This window comes from Pelmatolapia mariae, linkage group LG17 (assembly GCF_036321145.2).
Source record: "Pelmatolapia mariae isolate MD_Pm_ZW linkage group LG17, Pm_UMD_F_2, whole genome shotgun sequence".
Classification (NCBI taxonomy): Eukaryota; Metazoa; Chordata; class Actinopteri; order Cichliformes; family Cichlidae; genus Pelmatolapia; species Pelmatolapia mariae.
This window is the reverse complement of record NC_086242.1, coordinates 33,063,635-33,086,688: the sequence shown is the minus strand read 5'-3', so window position 1 is coordinate 33,086,688 and position 23,054 is coordinate 33,063,635. Positions and strand designations below refer to the sequence as shown.

At 41.5% G+C, this 23,054-nt stretch overlaps 2 protein-coding genes across 3 annotated transcripts in view; one reads left to right on the top strand and one right to left on the bottom strand.

Moving 5' to 3' along the window:
• The first annotated feature begins 1,565 nt into the window (after positions 1-1,565).
• Positions 1,566-17,720, top strand: LOC134615745 (transmembrane protein 125). 2 transcript variants are annotated; one of them, XM_063460370.1, is made up of 3 exons: positions 1,566-1,883; positions 8,014-9,482; positions 12,757-17,720. In XM_063460370.1, the coding sequence occupies exon 3, from the start codon at positions 13,165-13,167 to the stop codon at positions 13,861-13,863; it is 699 nt and encodes a 232-aa protein (XP_063316440.1). In that variant the 5' UTR covers positions 1,566-1,883; positions 8,014-9,482; positions 12,757-13,164; the 3' UTR covers positions 13,864-17,720. The 2 variants fall into 2 exon arrangements, with proteins under 2 accessions (XP_063316440.1, XP_063316439.1); XM_063460369.1 differs by having other exon boundaries at positions 12,706-17,720.
• A 2,145-nt stretch (positions 17,721-19,865) lies between these two features.
• Positions 19,866-23,054, bottom strand: part of ap1m3 (adaptor related protein complex 1 subunit mu 3) — a 32,971-nt gene continuing 29,782 nt past the window's right edge. The window contains exon 12 of the mRNA XM_063460375.1: positions 19,866-21,264. Within this exon, the coding sequence (XP_063316445.1) occupies positions 21,242-21,264 (23 nt within the window). The 3' untranslated portion in view covers positions 19,866-21,241. The remainder of the gene's footprint in view (positions 21,265-23,054) is intronic.

Genomic DNA, 23,054 nt, shown 5'->3' with positions numbered 1-23,054 from the left:
AACACATCTACTCTAATCAGCTCCTGTATCTTTGGTCTAAAAATAATACTTCTCTCCGTGCACATGACATTCTGTGGTAGCACCACAGTACGTGAGTGACTAACTGTGAATGAAGCACTTGATCTAATTTTGGAATGTGGCCCTGAAGAGGATGAAAATATCGAATGCAATGAAGACTGTGCTGGAAGAAGGAAACCTGCTGATGTGCTGAATATGATCCAGACTCCAAATGATCAACAGATGAGGAGAGGCACCAGTTTAGTGCAGTGCCGTAAGATGTGATCTACGTGGATGTAGCTCCCAGACGTCCACACAAACAAACCAAACACATGAGTTTTCTGGCTCTGGAAGTTTCTTTTGTTAGAAGAATCAAATGATGTTGTGCTTTGAATATAAACTGGAAGTATGGGCAAATGAGTTTTACTTCAAGACATGTGAAAAAGCTGAAGGTCAAAGGGCAAATCTGAATTTGCCTGTCTGAACTTTGGCATAGCCATCTGAAACATTTGAAAATAATACAAAGTAATAAAATTGGAGCATCATTCTTCTTTCTTTAAGGATGTTTTAATCTTTATTTTTTTTTTAATCCTTTTTTTAAATGCATCTTGAAAAATGCTATAGAAATTTAATGTCACTTACTTACTTTATTTGTTTAGTACTTGTAAATGCATCATATCATCTGTAGTAGTTCTATTTAAGATTGTGAAGCAGGTTTTTGGCTCAAGGTGTAAAACTGTAACCAGAGTGTATTATTTTTGCTTGACTCTGTCATTTCATGGGGCCTTTAAGTGGAATAAATTGTACATGAGAAGGACATGTCACAGTATAATAACACAATATTTTTTTTCTAATTTTTTAAAAATGTTTTTTTTGCATGCCAATAAACTACACAGATCTGGCCTTTTATCGGATCCCAGCTTCCCAGCCTGACCACGCTTTAGCAGATAAGTCGAATCAGTCTTTTTAGTTTCTGTGGGCAGAAACTGTGGTGATGGGGGGGCACAGACACATACACATCCATATATGCCAAACACGTTATAAGAATAGGTATGGATTTAAACTTATATAGGCTGGATACATGGGGAAACACAACAGAAATTGTTTTTCTAAGAAGACCAACGGAGCCTATCATAGACGCAGTTGCTAAAACAATCTATTAAAGCGCTCAATAGCGCACAAACATCAGCATGATGGAGAGTTCCACAGGAGCAGCAATAGAAATTGCTCAGAAATTTGCTTTCTGTCTCAGAATCAATCACTTTATGTCACTGCTAAGTGATGAATGGCAGAAAAACAACAAGTGCACCGCCTTATAGCCCTAATGTTAATCAGTTAGATTAATATTATATCAATCTGTTAACACTCGCTACAGTTATTAATTAATCTATTGATCTGCAGACTTTTCGCCTCCTTGTGGACTGGAAGGGTTAAACCAATACTGCTCTGTAAACCTGACAACCCTCCACCACAATCACAGTGAATCTTTTATTTATCAGGAGCAGCCGTCCTTCGTTTCATGTGCTGGTTTCCTTCTGGGGACCCACGGCAGTGCGGAGGTCGATTCGCTGACTCTCTGTCCCCTCCCATCGGCGTCCCCTGTCGCCGTGCGCGGCCACACCTGCATTAAACGGGGGAAGTCCGTCCGGTGGAGAGGCAGAGAGACTGTGGGCTTTCACCGAGAGCGAAAGGGGGGGGAAGCGCGGCACCCACGGCACCTTCATTGCTCTGGACCCTCTCATCCAAAAGACGGCTGAAGGTATGCGGCGACATACGGCTGTGGGACTTTGATGATCTGGACAACGAGCTGGGAATTACTGAAAAGAAATCGAGAGCAGCTACTGCGCGGAGCTGAAGGCATTCAGTGTGAACAGCTTAGCGCACAGGTAAGAGTGGCTTCTAATAAACAAGCTCCAAACACAGAGGAGTTTCAACTTTTTACCAACAAAAGGCTTTTTTTCTTAAATCCGATTTATTTAAAACTTACATGCGAGTTTTTGTAACTGCTACATTATTCACGTTCCTTTATTCCCGAATGAACAGCAGTATTATAAAAAGGATTATAAAAGAACGTCACTGTCGATCAGTAATAATAATAGCAATAATAGCGCTCATCTGCGCAGTAGTGCAGGCTGGTGTCACTGACATAGCACCTTTATTAAAAAATAAATAAAAATAACAATTTAGTGAGTTGTATACTAAACTGTTAAAGTGTTATCATATAAAGGTCAGTATCCGTGTCTCTTTTCAAAAATGTTTTTCTCTCTTGGCTTTTGTAAGGACTTAACTAAAAGCCTAAATCTATCTATCTATCTATCTATCTATCTATCTATCTATCTATCTATCTATCTATCTATCTATCTATCTATCTTATGATAGATGTAAGCATGACTTCTTAAAGAAATCCATTGTATGTAGATAATGGGTGCCTGGATATTGGTGTCACTTTTCCCACAATAGCTGCATTGTCATGCTCGTATGCTTTCTGGACTTTCCCGGAAGAATAAATTGTCTATTTTACACTGAGGAAAACAAGGAAGTAAAACATATTGACATTATGCCATACCCACTAACCTTTGCTCTGGTAGGATGGTCCACAGTTATCAAACACATAGGGCTTCAGATACGCTGTAGATCATCACTTCATAGGGCTGCTGTCATATACTCAGCTATCAGTTTTGCTGCATTGTGGAAAATCCATAAACCACATAGAAAGGGAGTGTTGTAGCTGTATTCAAGCCTTTGCAATTGCAACAGATCAATAGACTGTCCAGGCATGACCCCTGCTGCTTTGCTCATAACCTCTTGATCTGCTGGTACTAATCTAAAGGCCGAAGATGAATCATGGCAGGGCATCTAAATGAGCCGAGGTTACATGCTGACTGTCAGTCTCTCTACACCGAAAGCACTTTAAGGATCACTTAAGATGAGGTCTAACTCTTAAAAACAAGTCAGGCTGAAAACAACATGTGATAGACCTCGTTAAGAAAGAGCCTGAAGTCAACACAGAGTGCAGGATGAAAGAAGGAGAAAAACAAAGTGAGTCAGTGATTGAGTCTGTGGATAACCGTGCAACACAGGGTGCGTTTTTTGTATGTGTTTGTGTGTTGGCTTTGAGACAACACACAAATCAGAGTAGAGAGTATCAGACAAGAATTTTAAATATCCCCCTTTCTCCACCGTCAGCAGATGCACACAGTCAGGTATGTAGTGTGGCATCGGTAGGAGCTGTAATGACTACATCCACTCCTGTCCCTGGGTATAATACACATCCATCAGTAAGCATAATGAATTCCATAAAGGGGTGAGATGAGGCTAAACTGCCAGACTGTGTTCAGAAAAGGTGATTCTTCCTTTTGTACTTGCCTCAAATTGACGATCATAACTTTAAGCTGTTTGCACAAGATTGTTTTTACATCTACACGCATCCATACCGGCAGCTTGTAGAGATAGCGCTTTACCTCTGAACACCACCTCCACTAGAGGGGAGAACAGCGGGCACCACAATCAAGGGCTGAATCACTCGCAAAATGACTGCAGCTGGCTAAAAATATTAGATTTCACCACATCAGAGGATTATTTTGGCAATCTTTGCTGGTATTTAATGTTAGCTATATAAGCATTCTGCTGTGGTTAGCGAAGGCACTTGCAGTCAAAACAGTGTCACTCGTATCATTCTGAAATACGTCTGTAACACAAGCTGAATAATGTCAAAAATGCTTCAGCTTAACCTGCAGAAATACAGTAAGCTTAAAATGACACTTTGATTTCTAACTTATCAGTGAGAAAATGCTTACTGCACACACAGATATAGCTGAGTGTCAGCATCCTGTATTCCTTACCAGTTTCTCCCGCTGAAACCCTTCACATCATGTTGGCAGGATCCACTTTTGTCTCATCAGTGGGAGGTCCCACCTTTTTAAAAGATGAGACTAATAGCCATTCCAAACATGATTCAGGTTTTCACTTACGCAGCTTATAAAAAAATACCATGTTGTTAGTGCAGTCTACGCTGGAGCTTTCTGGCATTATATATGAATTAATCAGTTATTTATTTCTATAACAGACTGAATTGACAAAGAGGCATGTTTAAGTTTGATGAAGCCGCTGTAGATCCACGGACTGCTTTTCCCTTTGTGATCAGGACTGCAGCTTTAAATCCACTGCTAACATGTTGGTGTTTTAGCACTTGCGTCATTGTTTTTAACTGGTTAACACATTAACATGTGTTTACTATTGGTAGAACGATGCTATTAAAGAAACCCGACCGTGATGGGAAGGCTATTTGCTTTCCAGGTACTTGCGAGCAGTAGAGACTCCAAGAAGTTACAGATCAAGCCCAAGTACAATTTATGTAATAAAATAAAGAGCCAATGATCTGACAATCTCATAGCAGGAAGTATTTTGCGACGGTGGGAAGACAAAGATCCATTTTAACAGGAAGATACCCTCGGGCAGAACCGGGCTCAGAGGAGGGGTAGCCATCTGTTGTGACTGGTAAGGGAGTGAGGGGAAGAGGAGATAAAGGAGAGCACGGGGAGAGATTTTTGAAACTTTATCAATGCTCTGGCATGTATCAGTTTGCTTGCTGGCTCTCTGTCTGTGATATATAAAATCATTATAGCAAGCTGCTCGCTCTAGTTTCATATTAAGCATATAAAAGTGTGGGGGCATCAGTGTTTTTTCAATCTTATCGATACAATAGTCATTAGAACATCTCACTTAACCGCAGGTGTCCTCCTCATATAGGCACTACAGAGAAAGTTGGGAGCTCATTATAGTTGTTAGGTTTCATCCTCCGGGGAACATAGATGTCAAAAAAAATTCCTGTCACCTAAGACTAAAAAGCTGTATTAAAAGTTCAGCCACAACGTGCAGCTGCAGGATGGAGACATCAGTTCAGGTAGTGAGGAAATAGCCAGACACTGAGACAGCCATCTCATTCATTACAATTATCATCACCAGACAGCCAATATCAAATTAAAATATGTTGAATATCACCTTTAAAACCCACAAGAGGAAAGGGTCAGGGTTAAAATAAACAAAGACAGAAGATGGGGAGGTGGGGGTGAGCCTTTCCCATCGTCAGCAGGAGGGAAGCAGAAGGGGACCAGCATGTTAATTGGTGATTTGATTAGCGTTTTAATATTGCAGCTGTGCATGACAAGGGAAAGCAACCGGCTGGACAGAGGTTCTTCCCTTTTTCTTTTTCTTTTTTAATCAACACTCCTCCACTTCGGGAACTGAGGGTTATTACACAACTTAATCATTATGCACGTCATTCAGTTAATTTCCTTCAACTTTCAAAAAAAAAAAAGAGAGAAAGAAAGAAAAAAAAATCTGGATTTCTGGAGTCATGGTAAAGGAGCCAGTCTGACGGAAGCAGAAATATTCGAGCCATTATGAATTGCACTCAGTGTTTAAAAGCCCCATTTGGCTCCTGTCGTACCGGCTGAATGAGATCCAGAGCCTCTGCTAAGCTGAATTCGACTGGTCTACATTTTTGTCAACAGCAGTGTTTCCAGTGAGAGGAAGAAGTCTATTTAAAAAGAGAGGAACACCATATTCCAGATAACAAATTTGTGCAAATCGAGTTTTGGCTTTGATTGTTAACACGTGTTCGCGTTGGGGATTAACAATACTCAGCAGTTTTACCGAGGCTGATGAATTTGCACATTTTTTAATGTTGGTAATGATGGGATGTAAATACAAGAATGATTGAAGGGAGAATAGCATCAGAATTTCAAGGAGAAAACAATGTAAACACCAAAACAGGGAAAAAGGTCCAGGTAGCTGTGTGCATGACACATGTTTGCATGCATTATGCCACTGGGGCTTTGAGTCAAACAGGCTTTTACCTGAATCCAGAGGGACCTCTGTGAGTAATCCCCCCTCCACACCCCATGCACATCTCTGCCTTCACAACACCCAAATACCCGAGCAGACAGAAAAGATAAGAAGTAGCCACACAGAGGAGCACTGGTAGTGAGACAGAGAACGATATGAGAGGCGTAGAAAAAAGGGAGGAAACGTGTGTAAAGCTATGGAGATAAGGAAGAGTGTGAAGAAAGCAGATGGGGATGAGTGTGTGTGCTTGGTTGTGGATAAAGTGTCAGGGGGGAAGGTCTTGGCTGGTCGTGCCAGTCAGGGTGATATTGTGCCATAAGCTGAGATATAAAGCTCATTTGGGAAGGAAGAAAATCACCTGAGATGAGGCAGTGGGTAAGGAGGAGAATGGAAATGGGAAGTTTAAAGCATCTAAAAATATTAATATCCCTTACAACTGAAGGTCTGCAGCCACACTAGCTGCTCTGTGAAGCTGCCTAATGCATCAGATTGCAATGTCGACAAATTTTCACATTAGCCATATTAACGCTAGCTAATTAGCAACAAAGTGCAGGTGGAGCAGTTGGGAATGCCATTAATGTAGAAGGGGTTGGCAATTAGCCAAAGTTTATGACAATAGATGGGGTAAGAAAACAACAACTTATTCATCCCAAAAGTTTGGAAATTACTGCGGTATAGCTGCCAAAACATCAGAAATGTGTAGCTCAATAGCCCATAAAGGTAGAAGATTGTGCTAAAAGAGGAGCCCAGTTAAATAGATTATAAAAAAAGTGAAGAGCTTAATTAATCATAATGTCAATGTGGTACAACAAGGAACTTAAATTTAAAATGAATGCTGGTATTGTGGTATGAGAGCCACAACCTCAAAAGCACAGTCACTATTTTTTGTCTTTAACCTGGATCTAGGTGCAGTCAGCAATTATTGATCACAGACCTCAGGGATCTAGATGTTATGTTTGGTTGTAGTAATTCACTGACATACAGAGTTATCTGACCATGGAGGGCTCTGAAAGGGCTTACCAAAAGTTTTAATTGAAGCGTAAACTTTAGGGGGAACCGGTGTAAGGAAGACAAAATCTATATCCCATGGGACCTGGTGCATGAAAGAGGCATTCCGGATCATTTGTAGGCGATCCCGGGATGATTTGCTCAGTCAGAGGAATAAGGGATAACAAATAATCAAGACAAGATGGAATAAAGCCATGCATAATTATCTCCATTTTACTTTGAGACACAATACATTCAAGATGGACAGAGGGTGGTAAGGATCTGTTTGTTATACATAGCTGCCGACCACGTACACGGTCATTTGGATGACCTTTGTGGCAGCTGATGGAGGAATCCAATCGAGAAACATTGTTTTGCAGTAACATATCTGGTATTAAACCACTTTTTCTTTAATCACAACTACGGCAATCCATTCACATTTGTTCTTACCGCTTAGATTAATGTCCCTGTCCACCCCAAAAGTCCCAAAGCCAGGTACGGTCGCACGCTGAAGTGTGATTCTAGCAGTTTCTCGCTGCAGCACTCCAGGAATCACATCAAACTATTTCCACTGTGTTCCCTCTGGGCTTAATCACACCTTGAGTCATTAATTAGTAATGGCACAAGATTAAAATTTAAGGCATCGACAGATTCATCATAAATCATCCCAGAATGTACTTGAACCACTTCTCATTTGTTGAGACTTTTCACCCGGGACCAAAAGTTCATCCTGACGGGTGGCACCGGACAAACTGAAAATGAATGCCTGCAGTAGATTTCATGGTAGTCCATCCACCAGCTATAGAATTAGTTAAATCCAACCCACACTGCCATCTTTAAAACCCCAGTGCCTATGTAGCTGAAAACAAACCATTAGTTTCTGATAAAGAAACATGGCTCTGGTTGCGGTGTTGCGGGGGCTCATCTGGGTATACCATTCCTTGATAATGTGCAAGATTTTAATTAAGCTCGTTAATCAGTTTGACGATCACGCACCGGTTTGTAGACTTGAAGCATCTTTAACATTTGAACACAGTGATTTGCTTGCCGTTAGAGGGATAGAAGCTGAATTTCAGTGGCAGAACAGGAGAGGAATGAATGTGTAAGCGCTTTTAAGGTGAACCATAGGGGTTAAAGAACAGTATGTACAGCTCCTGTAAAAGTCTTTTCTTTTTCTCTTAGGTTTTCCCTTGTGATGCCTGGCAGAGTGAGGACAGTAATACTGACTCGGCCATTGTCTCATCACTGGTTCCGGACACAGCGAGGCTCCCCGAGTGCCTTGCCTGTCCATTGTGACTAGAGAACAGACGAAAGATCCAGCTTGTCTGCATAAAGACCTATTCAGCATCATTCTTCTTTGCCAGCCACCTTTGTTATACCAGGAACAAGAGTGAAGTCTCAGCACTCTCCTTAGCCCCTAGCCTTTCCCTCTGTCCCTTTGCTTCTAACGCCCTTATCCCCAATCCACTTCCCTGAACCCCTTTCCCACTCCCCAGGCCCAGTTTCAGCCCCATTCGGAGTCCCAGATGACTGCTCAGAAACATCCGTTACCCTCCCACTCCGCACGAGCCTTCTTTCCTCTCCCTCCAGCCCCCGTGGCGCTTGGCACCGATGCCCATCACATAGACAGATGGAGCCAACCCTGACCCCTCTCTTCGCCCGTGGGGACGCCAAGAGAATCAACGCCTGACTAGAGGAGAAGAGGGTGGGTGCGAGTGTAAAAGGGGGGGGAGACAGGAAGTACAGCATTGCTTTGTCACCACGGCAACACATCGTCTAATCTCCCATGGACTCCCCTTCAGCCTGTCCCGCCGTCCTCAGATAAAAAATGCCTTTAAAAATGCACACAGCAGGAAATTCAGCAGCAGGAGCAGAAGGATCTATCTTTTTTCTGACATATTTTTGCTTTGATTATTTGGCACTGATGCCTTGTTCTACATTTGTGCAGTAAGAGGACGTGAAGATTGAAAAAAAAATTCTAAATATAGCGAACATCATTTAGAGGAAAGCAAATGAACTGCAAATACTGAAGGAAAGGCTGTCTATAGCACAACAAGTTTGGTTTTGAGCCCCAGACTTCCTCTTCCCCTCCAGTCTGTGTGCTCCAGAATGAATTCACAGAAGTTGCAACAGCCTGGCAAACAATATTTCAGCTTTTTTTTTAAACAGCATACAAGCCACTTCTCATTGTGCTGTGCTTACCTGAATAAAGCTGTTTTCTCTTTTTTTCCTCTGACAGTCAAAACGTAATACGCATTGCATTCCAGTCCGAGCTTCCCTGGATGTCAACGCATGCTTTTATCTGCTGTAAGCTACCACGTTCTGCACTGCACCTTTGCCAAGCACTCAAACATCCACTTCTTTTTGGGGTTATTGCGCTTTCATTCTCCCACCTGAGTCCCTGCATTTTTCTTTCTTTCTTTGTATTTTTAAAATAAGCAAAATTTTGCCTACTTCACTTTCTTTGGATGCTTTTGCTCTCTTCTATCAAACTCTGCTGACCGGCACTCTGATTAGCATACGATATCCTGACATCCAGCTTTAAAAAGAACCCCTCATCAACAGTAAAACGAGGCACTAATGGCCGGTGAAATGAATTCAGCTGGCCAACATAACAGAGGCGGGAATACCGGAGTCCCAAAGCTTCCCAGGTAATTGGAGTGCAGTATACTGTATTTTACTCTAAAGCACAGCTCCTCTTGTGACCTTGTGGGCTGAAAACGTAGCAGAGACATAGAGAGCGAAAGAGAAAGAGGATGATACTCTGTGTCCGGGGTTTACAATTACAGTGTCTTTGGGATTTTTAATGACTTTAATTAACTTTTGGTTGCATTAGCAGTACAGAGAACATTTTTACTGGTAGTGTCAGCCCATTTCAATCATTTCAGTACTTGTGCAGAGCTGAGTGTCCATGACACACTTATTATTCCTGTCACTTAAAAGACAGCCATCTACGGTTGTCTTCAGACACTGTGTCTTCTGATAAATTGGAATAATAATCACTAGAGTAGCTTTCAAATGCCTTTATAAGCTACTTTAGACATCAAGATGTGCTGATTTATAATCAGCACATTTTTGATATGCAAGTACCTGCCACATTCATAGGTCACGACAAATGCCGGGATTGTCAGTCCAAATGAAGGGATGAAGCAGATTGTCAATAATGCTGCTTGTCAACTCAGCCTCGCTGAGTTTTACAGTCAGCGGCAGTAGTGCATCTGTGGATCTATATTTTATGAATATGCCAAGAGTTGTGGGAGTGTGAAAATCGACGGCTAAAGGTGTGAAGATTCATTGTTAGACATGGTGCACTGAACGTTTTAGCGCACGGGTGTAAAACAGTGGGATGAAGATGACTTTGGGCAACAGCAGTGCCGCAAAATCTTTTTGAATTTTCGAGCACGAGGAGATGGCCCTACCTCATTCACAATCTGTGTCAGACTGTATCAAGGTTTCAGACTGACAACCAAAGATTATTTCAAGCTTTTACTAAATAAAAAAAAGTCAACTTTTGACATTAGTGACTTGAGCAGAGCACAGTGGAAAAACTGAATAATGTGTTTGTGTAAATTATTTGTGCCTCTCTACTTCTTTTCTATTTCTTAAAAGGAGGACAGCACAGAGTTAGGCAGTGAGTCAGTGCTTTTGTGGAGATATTTATGAGGCCAATAAGACACGGATGATATGACAGGGTTTAGAGGTCATATAAGTGATAAAAAGAAGAAAGGCAGACACAGCCCAGCAGTTCTGTCTCTGTGTTTTGTCTCTGTGGGGATTCGACTGCGAAAAACAGAACATGAAGTAAGATATACTCGCGTCATCGAGGGTTCAGTTTCATCTTGTGTCACGTGCCTGTGCCTCTCGCTCTGTCGCCCTGTTGATCGCGCGCTTCATGTTACTAGGAGCTTAACGAAAGAGTAGAAATAATGTCTCATAAACGAGTTCAGCAGGAATCAAAGGGATAGTTTCACAGCTTTGGATGGCGTTCTAGCATCTTTCTTTTTTTCACCTTAAACCATATGTTTCTTCATCTCAGTGATTGTGCTGTGTTTTTGGCCTCACCTGTCAGCGACACTGAGCTCAAATCAGCTGGGATTAATTAGTGACTCAACATACATGCACAGGTGCACACACAAAGACACACACGTGCACATATGCAAAAACAAATGCAGATACACAGTGAAACATGCACAGGCTTATCATATGATTAAACATGATAACTCACATGTTCTTTTTATAGCATTTCTTTTGACTACTTATCTACAACTGTAAAAAAGCCAACCACACACATACGCGCGCGCGCACATACTGACACAGCCCTCCACCAGATACAGGATGTGAAAAGCTTCCAGAACAGCATGTTGCCAATAAACACCCTCCTCCTCGGCTGTAATTACCTCACTCTTTATTTCACACCTTGTGTATGCAACTCATATCTCCCCGTGTCACGGTATAACTGCTCCACCTTGATACAAGGCGGTACCTGTCCATACTGACAAAAAATGTGATCTTGCATTTTTGTTTAGTCTTTTCCAAACAGCGTGTGTGTGGGTGTGGGTGTGGGTGGGTGGGGTATTCAAAGATGCGATTTCAATTTCAATTTGGATCCACGACCGCTGAGGACAAACTGTGACTACTGTCAGCTTCTGTTGGACAGTGTGGGCCTGTGACTTTGATAGAAATAAAGCCACAGACAGTTTTTTTTTTTTTGAAAGACAAGCTGTGGAGAGCCATAACCTTGAGGTTGTTTGCTTGCTGTTTGTTTACATGACTGTGTTACGGGCGTGTGAAGAGGTTACAAACTACAGTGTGGATGCTAAATGTGCTGAGGTCAGCAGGAAGGTTAAATAAAGGGTTGGTGGTGATTTGGGGGGTTTACTCCAATTTGTGTTAGTGCATGTGAGGAAGGAAAAGAAGATTTACTGGACTCAAGGTAATAGAAAGATTCGTCAAGTGAGGCTGTGTGGGTGTCTGTTTGGAAGGATGAAAAGAACGAAAATTTACATTTGTGGATTAGCTGTTTGATTTTCTGTGTGTGTGCGTGGATAGGAATTGTTTATTCTATCGACAGCTGATGCTCCTTTTATCCAGCCGCCTCTGTAGTGGCAACTCATTACCATAGTGATAACGAGAGATAGAAAAGGTTGCCGGTGTCAGCACACCAAGTTTTTTTTACATAGAAACTTTGTGTGTATATGTGTGTGTACGTGTGTCTTTAATTTGGCTGTTTTTTATCCGTTGCTGCAAAATATACACAAACTTAAAAATTTTAAAGAGAAACTTGACACCGAGCTGAATAACACTGTTTGTGCTTGTTGCTTCTCAGGTTTCACACAGTGTCAGAAAATAAAAGAGCAGAAACAAAAAACAAACTTGTTGGTGAATAGGAGGCAAAGAACTTCAATCTCTGGAGCTCAGCACGCAGAGGATTTTTAGCTGGTCTGAAGTTTTTCTTTAACTTATCTTGTACTGATCACATCCTTCAGGGTGTGGAAAACAAAGAGACCCTTAAAAACAAGAAGGAAGAAACAGAAGTCAAAAAGTCTTCATATATAAGCCTGTGCTTAGCCAGACACTGTTGAACGTGGGTGGTTAGAGCACCTTGAAGTGACTGTTGTTGTGATTTGGTGCTGTGTAGATTAAACTGAATTGAATTGAACTGAATTGATCTGAAAGTTAAGCTATTACTCCTCTCCACGTTGTCCTTGGGGAAGAAATGATAGACGAGCACTTCTTATCCATGCATTTCTGTGCTGTGACTTATTGTTTGGTTAGTAATTGAATCTATGTACTAGTTAGTAAGACAGTTATCTAACTAAGTGAGCTGGAGAGGCCACCTACAGCACTGAATGAACTGTATGTCTTATCTTCCAGGTGACTGCTACCAACTAACACTTTTGTCGATGTGTGGATTCTTTGATTCAGAAACTAATGCATTAAGGAAGACTGGGATCTGCCTCTGTATCCGGTGTTAACTACAAGAAAAACTACAAGAAACTCCATGAATTTTCAGGAACAATGCATCCAAACTAACTTTGTGGAACTTTTGAGTACAAACCATTGTGGATAAAATACAATACACTGATCTCAGTAAATTTTTTTGGAACATTTTTGGGGAATTACATTTAACTTCTTTTTAGATTTGCTAAAAATTGAAAATTTCTGGATAATTATGAGCAAATTCCCCCATAAAACTTCTGGAATCTCTTGCTTGTCCTGATCGACCTGCAGCAACCTTTGGTAAATTTAAGAAGGACTGAAGTAACCTTGTGGATTCTCTTCCCTCGTTGTGGTGGTGGCATCCTTCTTCAGCAGGCTGGGAGTACCACTACAATGCCGGAGTTGGACGACCTTCCCCCCGCGAGGGAAGCCAGGAGTCCTGAACTGGGCCTTAATGGTCCAGCAGACCCAGCACAGATTCAGCACAGCATCCTAGAGGAACAAGTGGAGCTGTGGTGGTTCAGAGATCCTGGGAAGTCTGTCCTCTGCTACTGTGTCGCTGTGATTCTCATCCTGGGTTGCGGACTCGGGGGCGTCGGCCTTCTTTCGACTACCACCAGCGTCTCGAGTGAGTGGCGGCTCGGCACGGGCACAGCTTTGTGCCTGCTAGCCTTGGGAGTCCTGCTCAAACAACTTCTCAGCTCAGCCGTGCAGGACATGAATTGCGTTCGGAGCCGACAGCGGATCAACATGCTAAAGAGCGGCGGTTTATCTGACCTTCTAGTGGTTTTAATTACCGGGCTGTCACTGTTGATTTGTGGAGGGGTTCTACTGCGTCTGGCCCTTGCCAACCATATGCCAAAGCCTGGCCAAGCCCTTAATGACATGTACATTTCTGGAGTGGTTTTGCTGGCTGGAGGTGGAGCTGCAGTTGTGGGTGTTGGGATATACTCTGTAGTGGTGATCCTTCTTGAGAGGACGAGGCACGGACGGCGGTTTGTAGACCGGGTTTTGCACATCTTCACTGTTTCAGGACATATGGACCGTCATGCTCGAAGAGAGACTACTTCCAGTTTGGCTAACCTTATATGAGATGCAACCCCAATAAAGCTTTTTTTTTGCCCACTGGCTCAACTAAATTAGAACTGGCTTTATGCCCAGACACAGATTCATACCATACATGCTTTGGCAGACTGTGTACGAGATAAAATAGTTGAGTGTGTAGTATATTCTTAGTGAACACGTTAGTTATTGGCAGTCAGATCTCTGTGAGTAAGGATGCAAAAATGGAAAATGGCAGAAGAACTGAACACTGCTGTACATGGTGATGGTCTGCTTTTTATCTATAGTGGGTAAATGTTACTCCATTCTCACAGGACAAATGCTAAACAGCATGGAGAAGACACACAGAACAACAACAAAAAAATATTTAAGCCAGTTCTGATAAATTACAAGCACAATTTTTATCCCACAGGAGAAGCAAGCTACAACTGAGTACAGCTAACCTACAGCAGGAGTAAAGTCCATGAATGAACTTTGAGCTATTCCCTGTCTATAAATTCCAAGAACTGTAAGCCTACAACCAAACAAACCCATCTTGTTCTCTAAAAGATGAAGTAATGTTTTTTTTGAGTCCTCATTTGGAGGGCAGCACATTCAAATTTATGCATGTGATTTGCATCTGTGATCTGCTTTGTCAAATTGACTAGGGACCACACATCTGACCACTACCTGCTCACTGAGGCTCTCGTAGTTGCGGATGAGAGTGTCATCTGAATGGATGAAATGGAAATTGAATAAGATGGAATCTGCAAGAAATGGGACAGCATGAACATGAACAAATCCTATTTATAATTTTTGATTCATATCCCATCCTCATGATCTTCGTGTATATGTGAAAATATTGCCTCTGCAATTTCTGGGATGATGAATACGAGGGATTCTTTGGGAGTTTTATTGCCTCGGTTTAATAATAATTTAACAAAATTCATGCTGCGGAGATATAGTGTTTGTGGCAGCCTGTCAAATGTGATTGTTGGAGACTTGTATCACAGCACTTTAGAATGTATGAATAACTTGTGTTTTTTGTGCATCAACACTGTACTGTCTTAATTGTGACTCTCGCGGCGCTTTGTTATCTTAAACCAGTGTTAATCGAGATTTTTGATATCGTCACGCCATCGCATTCCACTGTGTACTGTAAAACACTCATTTAAAATAACGTGGAGGTCATAAAGAACAACCACCAAGCTTTGTAGACTCATTTAGTCTCGCTTTGTTGCATGGATTTCTCTCATTGTCCAGGTGGGCAGCCAGGGTGAGCATTAGAGTTTTGATACCACCAAAAAAAGATAATGCAAATCTTGCTGTATTAAGACTTAAATAATAGGAGTTAGTCTCCAGTTCTGATTTTGTACCCACTATCTTGTGATGGCATCACATTAGCCACGACAATTGTCAACATGTTGTTCACATTCTCAGCCATGAATAGCCTACTCAGTATTCATTATTTCTTTATTAGATAAAGAATTGGCTCATGGTCGTGCTCAGACTGAGCCTTTATTTTGATGTCAGCTACACACTTAAAATTTCATGGCTACATCTTGTGCTGTTGGACGAACCCACGTTCAGCTGCTTTCATGGTAGTTTTATCTACAGCTGGTGATGCCAGGGGCACATTTTACTCTGATGGCACTCTAAGGGATTCTGGAAAACAATAGCCAGTATGCTTTAGAGGAAAGGCAAAAAAAAAAAAAAGGCATCTGGACTTTAAACTTGGAACCAACACGAAATGCAGAGATCCATAAGGAAAGTTGTGTGTATGAGCTGTGTATGGGCATGCATTTATCCAGTCTATTTAAGGTGTTTCCAACAAGAACAACATGACAGCATGGCAGTACTGGCCTCAAGAAGCAAATACGTTATAAGGATTATTTCATGAATCAAAATCAATCAGTGCCTCCCACCTAGCCAACTTAGAATCAACATTTTTCTTCAAAGTAAAATCATTTCATTACCTTTGACATAACTATGTGAAATTCTACCTTTAAAATGTGAATATTTTCTGAGTTACAATCCCTCAAAGTACATATTGGATGGTTTTGTGTTTTTTGCTTTTTAATTTACAGTTTTTCCAGCAAGTACGGGAGATGATTTTGAAGAAAACACATTTAAGGCTTGTTAAAAATCGCAATAGAATCACCTTTTCAACCACTCCAAGTGACACAATGCAAAGTTAAAATCTTTTTGTTTATCATAAATGTTTTTTAATAACCAACTCTGAGCATTAATCTCATGGGATATATTATAGTTTCAGTGACAAAACTAGGCAAATTTAATGTCTATCACATAGAGTAGCAGAAACAAGCATTGGCACACTGGACGTTTTATTTACTTTCTGGCAATCCACTGGTGAAAACTTCAGAAGGTGACTTTTGGGAAAAACTTTCTATGGGTCACATCACCGTGTGGGATACTTGGCTGGTCAAAACATGCTGTTGAATCTGAAAGCTCTCATTCCAACTCTCCTTTTGGCACTAGGCTCATCTTCTAGCCATGATTTCCTTAAAGCTTTAGGTGATCCTGTAAAGATGGTCCAGAATCTTTGGAATGAGGATGCAGAAGATCACCTTGATCACAGATGCTTCTTATGAGAGGTCTTGTTAAGCTGCTGACAGTTTTCTTGTGGGCACCATGGCACGTCTCTTTGCGTTGCCTAACTAAACTTTAGAGAACAACATCCAGTTGGTGTGACACTCGTACTGACCTGCTGGCTCATTACTCAGATCATGCATTAATCCAGATTTTTTTATTTACAATAAAAACCCATTTAGATACCAACACTACCACTATTGCACTTCTCTAAATAATACTCAGACTTTACAAAAATACACTTTTAATTTAACCGCGGTGCATAGTTGGAAGTGTCATCTGTAGTCTCGGCACTTTGAATTTATTAGATGTGGGCTATTTCTGGCTCAGATAATAAGCCATAATCATTCCTCACAAAGCTGAGACGAAGAAAAATCAGTGAAATTAAATCCATCGCATCAGCCTGGCCAGTCATAGAATTTCAGTGCATTTGCAATCGTTTAAACTGGGTTGTCGATATGTCTACATGAGTTTTTCTCTGAATTGGACGACTCCACGCTATGCTGCTGAAAATATGGCTTTGGTATCATTTAATCCTGCTTGTTTCCAGAAATTAAAAAAAATATATATCGCAAAAGCAATCATGTTTCTTCCTTTTGGAAAAGTTCATCTGATACTTTTAAGACGCAAGGACAGAATCAGAGTAGAAGATGCAAAAGGTCATTCGTGTTTGCGAAACGCTTACAGAAAAACCTAAAAAATGGCCTTGCATTGTGTTTCTGTTGTGTGTGCGTATGTAAGTCAGTAACGCCTCTTATCTGTCCCCACATACGCACAGGCTGTTGCCTTGAGACAAAAGGGTCACACAGTTAACCATTGTTGGTGTGATGACGGACAGCAAGCTGAAGGCACAATGCACAACACAGTGATCTGTAGGGGCTGGCATAGACCAGCACCGCTTTCTTTCAATACACACACACACAGAAAAATAAAATAGCATGGACCCTGCTGGATTTTGACAACACGTAGAAATCCTCTGACTTTTACTTACATAAGTTTGTCTTTTGACCTGCAGTGCCTATACAGTAGAAATGACTGGCTGTGAACCCATGCATGACAGCCAGAAGAGGTGAGCAGAGCGAACTGGGAGGCAGTTCTGATACTGAGGAGAGAGGACTGTGTGGGAGGAGAGGATTCAAAGCTTTTCTGTCAAGCTAAACAGAAGAAAGAATACAAAAACTGGACAAATTGTTTCTCTGCTATACACTGGATTTGAAAGACATTCAGACCGCTCTTCTGCTTGGTATCGTTTTGTTAAATTCATCTTAAAAGGATAAAATGGTCATTCTTGTCCACAAGTTTACACTGCAGTAAAAACATGTTTTTTTCCACTGAAGAATAAAAATTTTTTTTAAAAAAAATCCAAATTCTGATTTACTAAAATATTCAGACCTTGTACTGTGGCCCTCCTAACTTTGTTAAGGTGCATTCTGTTTGCTTAAGACTTTCCCCAGATTGCATTTGAATGGAGTTCTCGTTTGATTCCAAAACTAGGCTTCATTTTGAACACAGTATTGCTGAAACGCCAAACAACATCTGTGGGTGAGACGTGAAGATGCATATGGCGGCCCTTCAAATTCTACTCACAATTCTTCTAGTTTAACGCTATGCATTAGCATGTTGCATACATTTATTCCAATGACTACTTAGCTGTCTGCGGTCTAACTAGATAACAATTATCCCTAACCCCAGGCAACCAAAACATGCCCTTTTCACTTTTATTAAAACCAACTCAATTTTGGCTTTCTACAAAATATATAGTTAAGGTTATTACGTATGATGACCTTAGTTGGTTAAGGCATGTAACTGTCTTGTTTTAACTTGAGGGCTTTAAAGAAGTTTTTGTTTTTTGACCTTTGTGTAAGCCTGACTGTCTCCTATGTTTCCTGTCTTTATGCTAACCTATGTTTACCAGTGCATGGCTTCAGTGTTGGCTCAAAAAACAAAAGAACACTTTTTAATCAGAGTACAGCATGGAGTCAGTTAAACGTCTGAGATATTGACCTGGTCAATTAAGTAGCAGAGAGGGTTTTTAATTAGTTGCAGATGCTTTGGTGTTGATGAAATTAACAACAGGAGGGGCAACAGTGAGACAATCCCCAAACACAAATGGTTTTATGGGTGGAGGCCACTAACATTTTTCCTTCTGATTGTTTTTTTTTTTTTTTTTCATTAATTTGGCATTTGGCGGTAATACTACTGGTAACACAAGGCAATACCCGGACCCTACAGTGATGCCACAGGTAGTCTAGCTCCTCCAGCATGTTCCATTGCCAGAAGGTTTGCTGTTTCTCCCAGCACAGTCTTAAGAGTATGGAGGAGATTCCAGGAGACAGGCAGTTACTCTAGGAGAGCTGGAATGGACTTAACTCATCAGCAGGACTGATATCTGGTCTTTTGTGCAAGGAGGAACAGGATGAGCACTGCCAGAGCTACCAAATGACCTCCAGCAGGTCACAAGTTGTGAATGTCTCTGATCAAACAATCAGATGCAGACTTCATGAGTGTGGCCTTGAGGGGCCGACGTCTGCTAGTTGGCCCTGTGCTAGTGCCCGGCACCGTGGAGTCCGATTGTCATATGCTGGTGCAGGAGGTCCTGAGTTTCTTCTGGTGCACAACATAGCCTGGCCTCATGTGGCAGTATGTTTGCAGGCAGTTCCTGGAAAATGAAACAACTGATACCAATGACCTAACCTAAATCCAATAGAACACCTCTAGGACTTTGTTTCCATCCATCCAGTGCCACCAGGTTGCATCCCAGACTGTCCAGGAGCTCAGTGGTGCCCCAGTCTAGACCTGGGAAGATAGCTCCCAGGGCACCAACCATCATCTCATTAGGGGCATGCTCTGGTATTGTCAGAGCTCTACAAAGGGACCTCATGAGTGTCGTTATGAGTTGCTGAAATTAAATTTTGGAAAAATGGACTAGCCTACCGTATAATTTTTTCACTTTGATTTTCAGGGTGTCTTTGAATTTAGCCCTCTGTAGGCCGATTATTGTCATTTCCATCAAACAATGTTGCATCATTTGAAACAGTACCCAGTCCATATCAGTATAGATATCCAGCATGTTTTTTTCCTACTGAAATCTCATGTATATTCAAAATGCTACTTTAATTTTTTTGGTCCGTGTAGCAAACTGACATGAGAATGGCATCAATTACCTCATCTATCGTCCCGCAAGAATTTATTAGCATATTTCACAAAATGTCAGACTAATCATTTAAAAGAATTGCACCTTAATGTAGCAGCTTTATGCCGTTAACTCAGAATATTAATGGAGCACTAATCTGAGATCTGTTCACTAATGTGACAGATTGTTGATCTACATTTCAGAGCTGGCAAACATTATTTTACCCACAAATATTAAAATTTGCTTGACCAATGTAGTAAGGAACTATGTGCAAAAATTACAACCAAACAAACAAAACACTGATATCCCATAACAAGATACAAAATTTTTTATTTCCAAATATATCCCTTTGTTTCCTATGGACAAATTGTCCTTGATAAATTAATCAAAACACATAACACAGATCTATTAAAATCGTCACTGGGGTCTCAAAAAGGTCTCCACATGAAAAAAAAAGGACTGATTGTAATAGTATGTTTTTGTTTTAACAGCAAACATGGTAAAAATGACTCGGGACTCTTCTGTGTTGTTAGCAATGCAGCTGAACTGATGTGGTGAAAAGCGTGCACAGTAGAGGGAGTCGAGAAGAATCCTGGGGGGGAAAATATTCTTCACCATTTTGTCAATATTCTCACATTCTGCACTGATTAGTGATTACAGTATAAACAACAGATATAAGGATAAAAAAAAAGAAACCCCAAAACACCCCTCCACCTTTTTCATTCCTTCAGTTTGTGCTCAGAGCTGGAAGCTGATTTTGAGCACAAGGACAAGGTTACAGGCCCCATGAGAGTGTGTCGACGGTGTTGCGTTACACTGCCGATGCCTCTGACAATATTGTGCCTTATTAATCATTGATCTCGTTGCTGGTGTTAATTTCAGTGCACTGGGGGATTAAGTTCACAGTGCTAGGGCTGATGAGACGCAGGCATTTTTTGAGGCAACGAACGTGCCACACAGAGGTTCTAGAAAAAAACATGCTCCGAGAGGACAAAAATCAACCACTGAATATAAAGGACGGGTCATAGGAGTGATTCAGAAAGATGAATGTTAAAGATGCTGACTGGTTTTGTGTCGAAGCTAAGATCCTGCCTGGAACCACATGTAACTTGAGTACATGGCATTTTTCAATATAGAAAAAAAAATCACCAGTCTGCAACATTATGGCCCTTAGAGAAATAACAAGTGGTGATAAACAATCACAGCTGCTGTACACTGGGACTACATAATCAGTCAGATTACATAGTACACAGCAGAAAGCCACTGGACAAGCTGAGCAGCCCAAATTGACCATGTTTCGAATACTACAATAACATGTTTTTTCCCTTTCTTAAGAAAACTAGAAAAAAAATGTTAAGAGTCCAGAAACTTCACTCTAAATGAGCCCTCCATGTTCATTTAGAGTGAAGCTCAGTTTATTATTTACGCTTTACTGAAGACTGGAGGAATCTGAAATAGAAATTACAGGTCAGAGGTGTTGCACCACACTTTCCCATCTGAGTCAAGTTAGTTTTAGAGGAAGGGATGATGTCCTGTTGCCATTCAGTGTAAGGGGAAGGAAAAAAAAATTGTCCTCCTGCAATTGTCCTCTGCTGTCCGCTGCAGAGAGGAATCTGGAGAAATGGAGGCGAGACGAAGACAGACAGAGAAAGAAAATATCCATTCGTCTAGCAGCGTCTGTGCCCTTTAGTTCGTCCGGAGCTGGTAATCTGCCAAGAGACGTAACAGCAGAGCATTAACGTGCCGCTTACTTCCCCTCAGCGCTCCTGCACATCACTACCACTTTATAATGGCGCCATTAAATCTCAAAACAAGGTGTACAGAATAATTACGATGCACGTGTGCGCCCCCGGAGGTGTCACAAAAAAGATGAAGCAGAAGTATGCGAACATCCCATTTGCATATGTTATGCGCTTTTGTTTTGACTCTTTTGAACTTCAACTTAAGGTAAATATCAGTGGCATAGAATACAGAGTGTGTGTTAACTGAACCATGCTCATATATATATTAATTAAAAACAACAACAAAAAAAAATCCTGACAACACAGCCTTTGAATAGTTTCCCAGAGTATGGCACATAATACTTAAAAGACGGTGAGTTAAATATCAACAACTCAGTGAAAGAGGTGAGTTTAGGGTGTTTCCAGGGGTCAGGGTGAGCACAGATATGTTGGTAATAGGAGCAAGAAAAAAGGGGGATTAAATATCTGCTTAACTAAAAGTAGATGGTTCATTTACAAAGTAAGAGTGGAGAAAGTAAGACAGGCAGGACCTGAGGAGGGAAGAGGGATATATTGGGTAAAGGATGTTGAAGATGGAGCTGCCCTGAAGGAGGAAGAGGAAGACCACAGAGAAGATTCTCTATGGATGTAGTGAAGGAGGACATGCAGAGGGTTGGTGTGACAGAGGAAGATGCTAGACAGAGGGTGAGGCGGAGGCAGATGTGGTTCCACTGAAATAAAGCAGTCCTTTATGATATCAAGAACCGCATCTCCATTAAGAGCTAAAGTGAAAACCTGGATCAGTGATGTGTCATGTTAAACATCCAGCTAATGTGCATCATCACCTGATCAGTCAGATATTAGTGGTCATCACTTTGACTTTACTGCTGTACAGTACAAGCAAATGCCTGTTCATCAATCATTAATGAGCCACTAGCTACAGTACACAGCATCAGGGTATTATATAATCAGTGTGAGAGTGTCTGCCTGTAGTGTCGAGTGAAATGTGATCGCGCCCGTCTCCCTCTGTGCTGCTGATGTTAACAGTAAGAGAAAGGGAATAGCCATCTCTCCAAGTCACCCAAACTTCATCCCTCTTCCCTCTCTAACTTGTTCTCATCTTTTCTCCTTTCGATCCCTCTCGCTTTCTCTCCTTTGCTTCTCTGCTGATGTTACAGCAAGGTGATCGTAACCTTGGCATTTGCCAAGTTGCCACCCTGGGAGCCTCCTGGCACCCTGTGGTATCATTCAACCTCTGCATCCCCTGACTCATCCCTGACAAAGCCAGGTAATGGATATGATTGATGTAATGCAGTCAGGTTCATTCCTGGGGCAGATAGCAGGTATGAAACTTGAAGATTTCTGGCGGTTGTCCAGCAGAGGTACTGGGCTCCCATCTCCATATCATTATCATTTGCGTCCCCACTGAAACCCGTGAGCCTGTGTGGAGGACTTTGCTGCAGTCTCATCAATAAACTGCAGCTTTAAACTGACCTGTTCAAATGACAAGTGTGTTTTTGGGGCGAAGATGCTGCTTTTTATTTCAACATGCTTTGCAGGTAACATCTCAGGTTAATGGGATGAAACAAGCTCAAAGCTGACAAACACTTCTTGGTCCTTGTCGCCCTTGTTGTCAGCAGTTGACAGATGTGGGTTCATTCCCAGGGCAGCAACTGAATCTCAAGATCCCAGGTGCTAACGTTGCTGCAGAAATTCGGCTGTTTCTGTTCAAAGTTGGACATTAAACACGCTACCTAAGCCTCGAAGAAGCCAGAAGG